Consider the following 11,522-nt stretch of genomic DNA (forward strand, 5'->3'; position numbering starts at 1 on the left):
CCCTTTTTCCTCCTTCACAAATCTTAATGGTATAGATCGTGGATATGTTAATAAGACAATCACAGATAAAGTGGTGCTTCAGTGCATATCCATTCTCTCTCAGAAGTGTTTTGCTCACCTCTCTTCTGTGAGGGTACATTTCTCACTTGGCTCTAGCACTATCCTTGCTAGTGTTTTCTCTGCCCTGCTCACCCTCCTCTGGGGGGTGACTACTCCCTTGTTTGGGATCTGTCACTTACTTGCTAGTGTTCTCTCAGCCCCTTCAATATACACACTGCTGCCTCTCTGTCCTCAGCAGGAAGTCTCTAGGTCTCTCACTCAGATGCCGTGTCTCTCAGCCATACCGTTATATTCTGAGGTAATGCGGTATATTCCCCCAGACTGAGGTCCTCTTTATCATACAGCCACATTCTGAGCTAATTTCCCCCATAATCTGTCCCACTTCACTCATATTCTCTCTGTCATAATGTACTTTGGCCCTTGAGGCAGTAGACCATGGACCTGTTCCCCAGATTGCCAGGGGTCCCGGAACATCCTCCCCTCTGCCCTGGGTCCCTGGCTGCCACTCTCTCCACACACACGTCTCCTTAGCTCATACCAGCCTTGTGTTGCTAAGCAATTGTTCCTGGTGTGTCTCCTCTGGGTCCTAGTGCTGGGTCCACACATTCAGAGGTGTGAATAACTATGCCAGTGGGGTGTTTCATACAAATAAACAATAATAAATAAATTATATTTAATTTTGCACATGTGAATAAAACCTATGGTGCTGGCTTTCTTTTAAGTTATTATCAGTTGTAACTGCTTTTTACTAACCATGTCTTATCTAATAACAGCTGTAAGAAGAAGTGGTGTAATAATATCCCGGATCCTGCGAGAAGTCGTCTGGTATATAACTTACTGCACACATCACAGGTTAGCTCAAATATTGTTTTGAGTAAAACTGGGTGTTATCACCTACAACTTATACATATTTAGAATTTATTTTAGAAATGACCATATCCATCTTAAAGAGCACCTTTCATCTACACACAATTGAGGCAGCCATATCTTACAGTCGTCCCATATTTACAAGGCGGTCTATTCCAACTTATATAATTATACATGTTAGTAATTAAAGGGATGAGTTGACATCCCTGAAAATGTGTGCAGTCAGTCATACCATGGCATAGCCCACATTTCTATTTAGTGCCCAGGTTTGGTACTCTGTTGTCCATGGCTGTGTACAATTGCTACTTATATGTAAAAGATCTATAATATAAATGTCTAGTGGCGTGTGTTAGTCTGTCTGTCTGTCTGTGTGTGTGTGGAAAAAATAAAACCAAGCTGCAGCGCCACCTGCTGGGCGGAGTTATACACTGACCTACTAAATTCTTAGTGTGTGTGGGAAAAAAATTCAGAAAGGGCTGAAATTTGGTATACTAAGATGTTTTTAATTTGTTAATTTCATTTGTTAATTGTTAAAAGTGTTTATAAAGATTTTAAAAAAATATATATATATTTCTTGAAGGAGAAGTGACAGTTGGGAGTGGTTGGTGGTTGCCGGGGGTGACAGTGGGGAGTGGTTGGTGGTTGCCGGGGGTGACAGTGGGGAGTGGTTGGTGGTTGAGGCCTGGGCTATGGCCCAAATGCATGACAAGAACCTTTTTAACACCTTAAGTAGCTTGATTTGACTAGAATGCATGAGTATCATGCACGGGTTAACTTGTTAAAATATAAAAAGACAGAAATTAATTTTTTTGAAATGTCAGGTGTCCTCCTTGTAAGCTAGCTTAGTGTAATATGTTGTCCATTTCTATCATGTCACCTACTGTTTACTTTATAAGAGCCTTACAAAATGTCCTGTAATGTTTAACTCTGAAGCTTTGTTAGTGTTGCAACATTCTGTATTTTAATTGAATCATGGGTGTGGTCAAACTGCTGAAATCATAGTGTAAACACAATGATATAAAAGAAAAATGGTACAAACTGAAGACTGTAAACCTTGCAGTAGACTAATGTATTGAAGCTTGCTCCAAAACAGTTTAATGAATAATCACTAGCACCTGCTGACGTTGTTAATTGTCTTTCCGTAGGTACCAGTGTTAAAATCTGAAATGAACTGCAACATTTTACCAAATGAGAACAAAAGAAGTAAAAAAACTATTTAGTAAGTACTTCCATATTTTCTGTTTAGTTAACTCTTACTAAAGATCCTTTCAGCTGCAACGTCAATACTATTTATCTTGTGACTAACAGTTGTACCTAAGTGCACACACATGGAAATATTAAACCCATTCTATGTTATTGGGCGGAATTTACTTCCCAAAAATGAGCACATAAAAAGAGTATTTCAGCCCATATGCTGAGTCGCACTCATCTACGATCAATGAAGAAAGCACCCAGCATCTTCAGGAGTGAAATCACAATCAGCAAATCAGAAGCGGTTAGCTAGTGCTGGCAAGGGGCAGACCTAGGGGTATAGTTACAAAACTGCGGGTTTGAAATAGTGGAGATGTTGCCTATAACAACCAATCAGATTCTAGCTATCATTTATTTAGTACATTTTACAAAATTACAGACTTTGGGGGGGTGTTTGGGGGGTGGGAGCGATTTTGCATAGTCATTCCCCTCCTTCACTCTGATTGTTTGGTACTGATTTATCCTGCCCCCTTTTTCCTGATAATCAGACCTTTCTACTGCAAATTTAATGGAATGAAGCTTGTTGCAGGGGGGGCAGTGAGGCTGGTGCGCAAAAGGCGTATATGCACCTGCATTCAGGTCTGGATTAAATTGCAATTCCATGAACATGCATTTACTGTACTTGGTCTACTTTAAAACGCCCCTTTTTTCCATAGTTACGCCTCTTCAGGCGCAAGTAGGGGGCAAGTGCGGATGCATGCAATTTTGCATAGGAGCAGGAGGTTATATTACATGCCCAAAGCGAAAGCCTACATACCCACTGGGGGTTAACACAAGTGCTTTTACCAGCGTCATGCCAATGGTCCATTCATTTGAACAGAGTTAAGATCTACAGCAACAGAGATTCAATTAATTTCTAGTGATGTGTAATCAAAGCAAGAAGTCCCCGCAACTCCCCTTACCTCAAGCCAATCACATAGCGGCTAGCATGGAAAATGCTTGCGATTGGCTGAGTGACTAAGGGGAGTCTACCCCGTTCTACCTTGAATACTAGACCTTCACACATCAAAAGATCTAATTAACATGGGGCCTTTCTTCAGACAGTTCAGAATACACATTCCCAGAGAACGTCACAACCCCCCAAACAAGCCATTTCTCCCACATCACAATACACAAAAGACTTCCATCCACAAAGGCTTATTCTATCACATATATACATTAAGAAATAATCCATTTCCTCTAGAAAGGTTAAAACAGAAAAAAAAAAAGAATTTTCTCCCCCTGGTCTCAGAAGTGAAAGATTTCCCTTACCAAAATATACACAATATCAAAAATAAGTGCATGGGCAATTATATAAATAAGCACCCTGCGCTATTTCCTTTAAATTAATTTATACCAGTAGTTATTTATATGTGATCCAGTCACAATTGGTATGTAACAAGGTTTAATATTCCTCATCAGTCCCAAACACATAATGGCAGTCTTTGAAAGGGGCCCAATATGGTTTTTGGTTTTTTTTCCAATCCACCCCCGACCCTACACTGATCATCCTGGGCTGGTTCCGCTATCACAGGGGGTACCCAGGCTGCTGGTTTACTTGTTAATAGTGGTAACGAGTCTAGCCTGTCTAGCATAGTGTCCATATGAGTTTTCACATGCAACATGCACTTGCTTTTTTGACACAAATATCCTTTCTATCCTTTATAATACTGTTCTTACATTACAAAAATATGACTGCTTGTTAGTCTACTATTTTTGCTAACATCTACAGTTGCATTAATTCCTATTGCACCTTTCTTAATTGCCCCATTTCATTTCAGTACAAATATACAGTCGGGGCTAGTGAACTTGGCCCTCTCATTCTCTCAAAGTGCCCAGTACCTGGCAGATCTCCACTTATAAGAGAAGGTCATGAACATATCAATATAATATCATTTAAAAAAATATATTTTTTTTTTTATTGTCCATAGTGGCTTAGAAAGCAATTGTTAAGAAATGATGAAATATTATAAAATTAATGAAGACTATGACAAAAATACTTGGGCCTATATTTTAAGTGGGTGATATAGGAGAGTACAACGAATAGGCTCTTTATTTTCTCATCTGCTCAATTCTACCTGATAATTCTACACCTTCAAGTTTTCCCAGTCAATAAAAATACATTATTGCCAGTGAAAAATAAATATTACTCTACTGTGCATTATGATGTTTAAGATGCATTATATAATTTGTTGTGAACATATCAATTTAAATCAACATAATTGTTTCTTTCTCATTTCACTTAGTGACAATCGGCTTAAAGGGTTCAGAGAGCAAGATGAAGCTGATCAGGATTCCCAAAATAACAACACCACAACGGGTTACCAAAACCTGTTTAAATACGCAGATATGAAAAACATTGTTTTTATACCAGAGCTAACGGTTATTGAAAGGCTTGTTGAAATCTGTCCCATAGAAGATTACATGAGCTCAATCAACGAGCCTGAAGAACATCTAGAAAATGATGACGGAGAAGATCACCTTCTGGAATGTGATTTTATCAATCAAATGTTCCTTGACATTTTAGAGAGCAACAAAGAACCAGTTAGAATGACATGTACATTCGACAGCTTGGAAGATGAAGATGGTTTCTCTTTCCCTACAGACGCTTGTCATACAGTTGAGAAATATCTATCACAGTTAGAAGCCTCCCCCCAGTTTGCATGTCAAAGCTACATAAGTGGAAACTCACCAGTAGAAATTCACAGGGAGCATTTTCGTCTTGATGAAAAATATGAAACTCAAAAAGGCTCAATGGTATACACGCCAATTCCCAACAACATGTTTTCAGATGACAATTGTAACACTGCCACTTTACAAGACTATACCAGTTTTGGTGATGCTGTACGAAAATCTGTAGCTACCATGGACACCAATTATTATAAACCACCAACAGGCAGAGAGCCAGAAGTTTCCCACTGTCTGAAAAGGATCAGCAGTTATCATTGCACCTCCAATGATAACCCAAGACCGTATCTGCCATTTACGGCAGATTTTGCTGACTGTCAAGTTACTTTGAAGTCAGAATGTGACCAATTGTTACCTGTAAGACTGAAGTACACAGAACACAATTCCACAGAATTGTATGATCCTCCCCTATACAAGGTCTCTGAATATCAAAGTTTTGATGAAGCAGTTGAACAAGAAAACAACCCACTTGGAATTACAAATTGCCCCATGGTAGAAACTGCATATAAGCCTTTGGAAACTCTGATAACTCCCAATGCCAATTATTTAGATAATTACAGCTATCTGTGTGAATTTCTTACAAAGCATACATGGGCTCCACAGATGGGTGTTTTCAATGGTGCAGATCACAGGGATGGAGCTAAAATATTGTTTGAAGAAACTGTACAACGTGTCCTTTCAACGGGTTCTGGAACTCTAAGGTTGGTAGAAACTTGTGATGGCAGAGCAATGGAAACCCATCATCCATCAAACACAAAAGATTGTAGCGATAAACACAAGGCTTGTACATACTTAAACAGTTATTCTAAGATGGTATTACAAAATACAGACATTGGAGGAATTCCTTATGCTTTGACTTTTGACATATCTTATCACATGAAGAGTTGTGCGCACATGTATGACTGTAGCATCTCACCGTACCATCATCCTAAAATGCTGAGGACTTTATTACATATCGAGGATCAAATTTCAGACATTCCATATCTTACCACTCAACAGTAGTGCAAGTGTCATTTTAAAGGCTTACTGTTTAGTGGCGCTCAAACGGATTTAAAAAGGATATATTACATTTATATTTGAAAATCATCTATAAATGCTGCTGTTTACAATCTTGGTATTAGAATACGAACAGTATGTACCTTTCCAGCGGCAAATAAACATCCAATTTTACGAGGTTTGATGTCATTTAAAAATAAGTGAAAAAATTGCATATACAGTACTTACCTTTTGTGGTATGTTGTGTGTGGTATTCTGGGTGGGTGTTTTGTATGTATACTGCCCGGGATCAACATCTGGGTTTAACCAGCTCTGAGCTCATGTACATATGTGAACTGCTCCACTATTGTGAGTACACATTGATTTGCATATACACTGGGTGATGGGGCAGATGACGGAGGGAGTGAGAGTAAAGGAAGAGGCCAAATATATTTGTTAGCATAAAATGTGTGCACATTGGTCATTAAAATGTAAAACAAAAACAAGACCCAATGGAAATATTTCACACCCCACAGCTTGATCTTAAAGTACTTTTACCAGACAGATCCTGTTTATAGTACAATATCACACAGAAACAATACTATATATGCCAAACAAGTAAAAAGAAGTTCAGGCTATTAGAAGAAAACAAAATAGAGAGACAGTTAATGTTCAGTGTTTAGTCTACAGTAACAAACCATTAAAATGAAAGTACATCCAAAATAAGTTGGATTTATGGACCTAATTTCATAGAGTGGTGTGTTTGACATCACAATCGGTTTGATAAGACCCTAACATCACTACTCTGTGGTGTTGGGGAGGGGAGGCTTGCTCCATCCACTATTTAACATTGACTCTGTTCCTTCTTCACAGTGCTCCTGATTCACACAATCACACAAGTGGACCAGTCTCCACTTCCCACATGATCAGCACCAGGTATGAGCTGGATCTGTGCAATTTAAACTTGCTTAGGCCAATCCGCCTGTGGTCGCACAGTTTTTGGCTGAATCATGCAGCCAAGAGCCCAATTGGCAGCTCCTATTGCATTTACTTTAAATCGGAATGGCGGAGGTGCATCCTTTGCCTGTCTGTCGGCCGCCTGGCCCGGCCATAAACAGTGCGGCTGCAGTTACTGGATATGATGGCTTCTGTCATAACCAGTAGATGGCTCCTAACAGTAATCGAAGGCTCCCACAAGCTAATTGGTGAATGGCTATAATTATCCACTAATCAGAGTGGCGGAAACTGTCTGCTGGGTATGACAACTTCCTTGCACAGCCAAGCTTCATCTTCAGCAGTGCTGTCTGTATAATAAAGCCACCAGAGATAGGGGACGGGATTGGCATTGTAAAGATGCTAGAGATCTGGGTTATGTAAAATAATGCTACCAGAGATTGTGGGGCTCTGCATTATAGAGCCACTGGAGATTGTAGAGACACCAGTGTATAGTAATTCCACCATAGGCAGCCACCAGAAATTTGGGGGGCATAGGTCTGTTTTATGAAGGCACCAGAAATCTGCTTTTAGTATAGTAAAGGGGTACTGCACTATAAAGCCACCGGGAACCTGGAGTATATATAGTAAAGCTATCATAGGTCTGGAGTCTGTGTAGTAACCCTTTGTTTTATGTCTGCATTTATTTTGTCTACCTGGTATGTCTCCGTTTTATGTGTGTCCTGTGTTCCCTACTGTACGGCACTGCAGAGCCTTACAAATCTACGATTATAATAATAATGGTAAAGCCATCAGAGATTTTAGGTGTCTGCACCGTAACACAAAAAGATATTTAGGTAACCTGCATTGAAAAGCCATCAGAGATTTGGGGGACCAGCTTTGTAAAACCACCAGAAAAGTGTTGGCATTGAATAGTAGTTACTAGTATGTATTCTGCTTTGTGTGGTGATAATGTGAATGCTCTCTTTATTGTATAGAGGTTACTAAAATGTTTTCTGTAGTGTATATTGTTTATTAAGATGCCCACTGTATTGTATATTGGTTACTAGAATTCTCTCTGTATTGTAAATTGTTTAATAACAAGACCTCTGTATTGTATAGATGTTCCCTCCATCGTAAGATGTCCTTGGTATAGTGTAGCAGTCACTAGGATGCTTTCTGTATTGTATAGAGATCACTAGAATGCTCTTCATGTTGCATAGAGGTCACTAAATGCTCTGTGTATTTTATAGAGATCACTGAAATGCTGTCTGTATTGTATAGTGGTCCCTAGAATAGTTTCTTCTTTGAATACTGGTAAAATTGAGCAAGTAGATATTACTTTTTGGAGATCCCAGAGTAGAGGTCCATGGGACAAGTGCATGGTTCGCCCCACCGTGCTTCACGTCAACAGGCAGTGGGGGCAGACCCATGATGATCAAATTCACATCCAATTGACCCACTCACTTCCAAAGTGGGTGGCCTACTCTCCCAGGAGTATCCAGGACATTCTAGGAAAGTAGCCACGTATCATATGTTCTAGAGATATCAGAACGGCTCTGACTACCCTGACCTTTAGTTGCACGTACCACACACCTCTTCACACCACAGGATAGCTTTATCAATAGGTTGTAGGAAAAAAATCAACCAGTTGTGCCACAGGTTGACAAAGTGATCCTCATCTCTATTGTGCCAATGGATGTAACAATTCTGATAGTGTGTAAGTAATTAAAAAAAAAAAACTCTTTTTCTTAAAACAAAATCTAGGGAAAAATTAAAATTTTTGCAATACTTATTTTCTTAGCATCATTTGCACATCTAAATTGCACACTGCTACTTTAAGGTGTTGAAATGTATTCTGCATCACTTGGTTTGCTCACAAATTTATCATATTAGGTGTTTATTCAAAATAAATGTAAAAGTGTAGGTTATTCTGCCAGTTATTACCGATTTATTAATATACACTTTAAACTGTTTTGAATTTTTATTATTAACATTATAAAACAAACTAAGCAAATAGTGGGTAATGACAAAACCATTGTCACATCACGACGCTTTGTTTCATCAGTTTAGGTTACTGAGCTATTATCAGCAATTTCTGCGTTTTTATGTTTCTTAAACTGGAGGTTTACCCAGATTGAGCCAAGCATGGCAAAACAAGTTAGACTACTTTTTAATTTAGTTCGTGTATTTCCATAAATATAGACCAGTCTCTTCCACAAGCTGCAGAAGATGAAGGAATGTGAAGCAATGTTGCATGACGCATATGACTGGCAGAGTCCCAGACCACATTCCAATATCAAGTCCCAAGTGTGTTGTTTGTTTTGTAATCAAGTCAAATGCAGTAGCAGTACTATAATCACTAGCATTCATTCCTTTTCAATCTTGGATCTAGATTTGCAGCAGCTTGAATTGAGGAGCAGCAAAATTATTCCCTTCATTCAATTGCTCTAACTTTTCCTTCTGTACTAGTGTGTGGAGATGTGCTTAGACTCTCAACAACTGATTTTCTATGGGCCATATGATAAGGATTTTCTTCCAAAATTGTACTATTTATAGATATGGTTGCAGAAATCAGCTTTAGATCTTCAGATCTAAAGCTGAATCCAACATTCCCCTTATCAATTACTATGTTCCTTACACTTATGGCTACTTAAATATCCTGGGCCTGATTCATTAAGGATCTTAACTTGAGAAACTTCTTGTTTCAGTCTCCTGGACAAAACCATGTTACAATGCAAGGGGTGCAAATTAGTATTCTGTTTTACACATAAGTTAAATACTGACTGTTTTTTCATGTAGCACACAAATATCAATTTTAAATTTCAGTGTACAAATAAGCTATTAAGTATTTGTGTGTTACATGAAAAAACAGTCAGTATTTAACTTATGTGCAAAACAGAATACTAATTTGCACCCTTGCATTGTTACATGGTTTTGTCCAGGAGACTGAAATAAGAAGTTTCTCAAGTTAAGATCCTTAATGAATCAGGCCCCCTGTTATTACTATTTACTAAAGTGTCTCCTTGTTTTTTGTTGGTAAACTTTCAAATGAGATCTACACTGCACTCCATCTAGTTTTACTAGACTATGGGGAAGCTAGATGCTTTGGTAAATATCTGTTGAGTGAACAGTATGGTGGTTTTAGTAATTTAAAGGTTTTCTGCCAACATGCACTTTCAGAATAACAGACTGCTCTCACAAGAGCTTGGTGAATTTTGCCAACATGTTAAGATAAGATAATTGCAACATTTGGTTACTTGGGGAAGTTGATTGGGTAATTGATTGGGAAATCCTATGTGATACTGATACAGAATGACAAGAAGCAGCAGAAATTCTAGATCGGAATGAACAGATCAAATAAACACATTGGGTCTGATACATCTTCGGACGCGAGTCCCTTTGCAAGCTGTATCTTGTGTGACATAGCTCTGTGCGTTCTCAGAAACAGACCTTACGCAACTGAACACCATGGCATGAAAGTCATGTTCGAACGCAAATGACACTTGCTGCTGCCTACAACTTGAGGGCCGGTACGGGGGAAGGAAGGGGCAATGTAGTAAGTAAGGGCCGATACAGGTGTAGCCGATTCAAGTTCTTGCCGTTCCTTAGGTACTCTGGGTTTCAGACATGTCATTTGCACCAGCTACACGGCAGGTGCAAGTGCCGACTGATAGTGATGACTGGCATGGCATAGACTTTGTTTGGAAAAGTACACGTATGTGAGCCACTCGCTTGCACAGAACATCTACATGCAAGTAAGATAGACTATAAAAACCCATTACGTGTACAGTACATGTTAAGAACTTCTTGAGTTATGTACCAACTAGCAGGGCCACCAGACGTTGCACGGGTCCAATTTGTAATTTGTAGCAGCTTTTATAGATTAGCAAATTATTTGGTAAATTGACCCAAAATGCTATTGAGTAAATAAAACTTGTTGCTTTGTTGCGTTGTCGCTGTCATGCAGTGGTGGAACTACCATTGGGGCAGCAGGTGCCGTGCACTGGTGCCCATGGAGATAATAGTGCCCGCTGCATGGCAGAGGGTTGGAGGCCCCGGTTCCCTCCTCCCCGCACTGGGGCCCACAGCTTGCTAGTTACACCTCATGTGTTGTCCTGAGGTTTCCATCCAGCAGTCAAACAATTGTTTACAGCCAAAAAATGATGTTTTCAATATTTGTCTCTCTATCACTATGTGGTCTAATAGGTTACTTATTCGATACTAAATAACTATGTAAGATTTGGCAGCCTTATTATATTTGCCAACAAACAAATGATATATATATATATATATATATATATATATATATATATATATATGTAAAAAATCTATTTTTAAACCGACCATATTTTTATTAATAATTATACTGTTTGAACTTGTTCATTTATTTTAGAATATAAAATTCCATGCTCATTTTTAAACTGCAACTTGTGTGCAAATTACGTTCCAATTTGAATATGTGGCCCATTGTTTCTAATTTCTACAGGAACAAAAATGGCTGCAGGATCACATGACAACAATTGTGCTAATTCATGAACAGAGACGTCAAAATCCCCTCTCTCCCTGTGAAAGTTGCTGTGTCCCCTAGTTAATCTTGCTCTTGCACTTGAGCGTTGTACTTTACTGTCCTCGGTGTACAGGATTTGCAATAATTGTCTAAACCGATATTTTAGATAGTCTTTGGTTTGTTTATTACATAATTATTAACAAATCATTTTTGGGAAAATAAGGGGTAGAGCTAAATGACCACCTTAAAATATTATTCA

At 38.7% G+C, this 11,522-nt stretch overlaps 1 protein-coding gene across 2 annotated transcripts in view; it reads left to right on the top strand.

Moving 5' to 3' along the window:
• LOC142097601 (uncharacterized) overlaps window positions 1-5,962 on the top strand; it is a 43,923-nt gene extending 37,961 nt beyond the window's left edge. For both annotated transcript variants that reach the window (XM_075179589.1, XM_075179588.1), the window contains exons 7-9: window positions 834-912; window positions 2,073-2,146; window positions 4,404-5,962. In XM_075179589.1, coding sequence (XP_075035690.1) covers window positions 834-912; window positions 2,073-2,146; window positions 4,404-5,847 — 1,597 coding nt within the window. In that variant the 3' untranslated portion in view covers window positions 5,848-5,962. The remainder of the gene's footprint in view (window positions 1-833; window positions 913-2,072; window positions 2,147-4,403) is intronic.
• Window positions 5,963-11,522: the final 5,560 nt, after the last annotated feature.

This window comes from Mixophyes fleayi, chromosome 7 (genome assembly GCF_038048845.1).
Source record: "Mixophyes fleayi isolate aMixFle1 chromosome 7, aMixFle1.hap1, whole genome shotgun sequence".
NCBI classification, from domain to species: Eukaryota; Metazoa; Chordata; class Amphibia; order Anura; family Limnodynastidae; genus Mixophyes; species Mixophyes fleayi.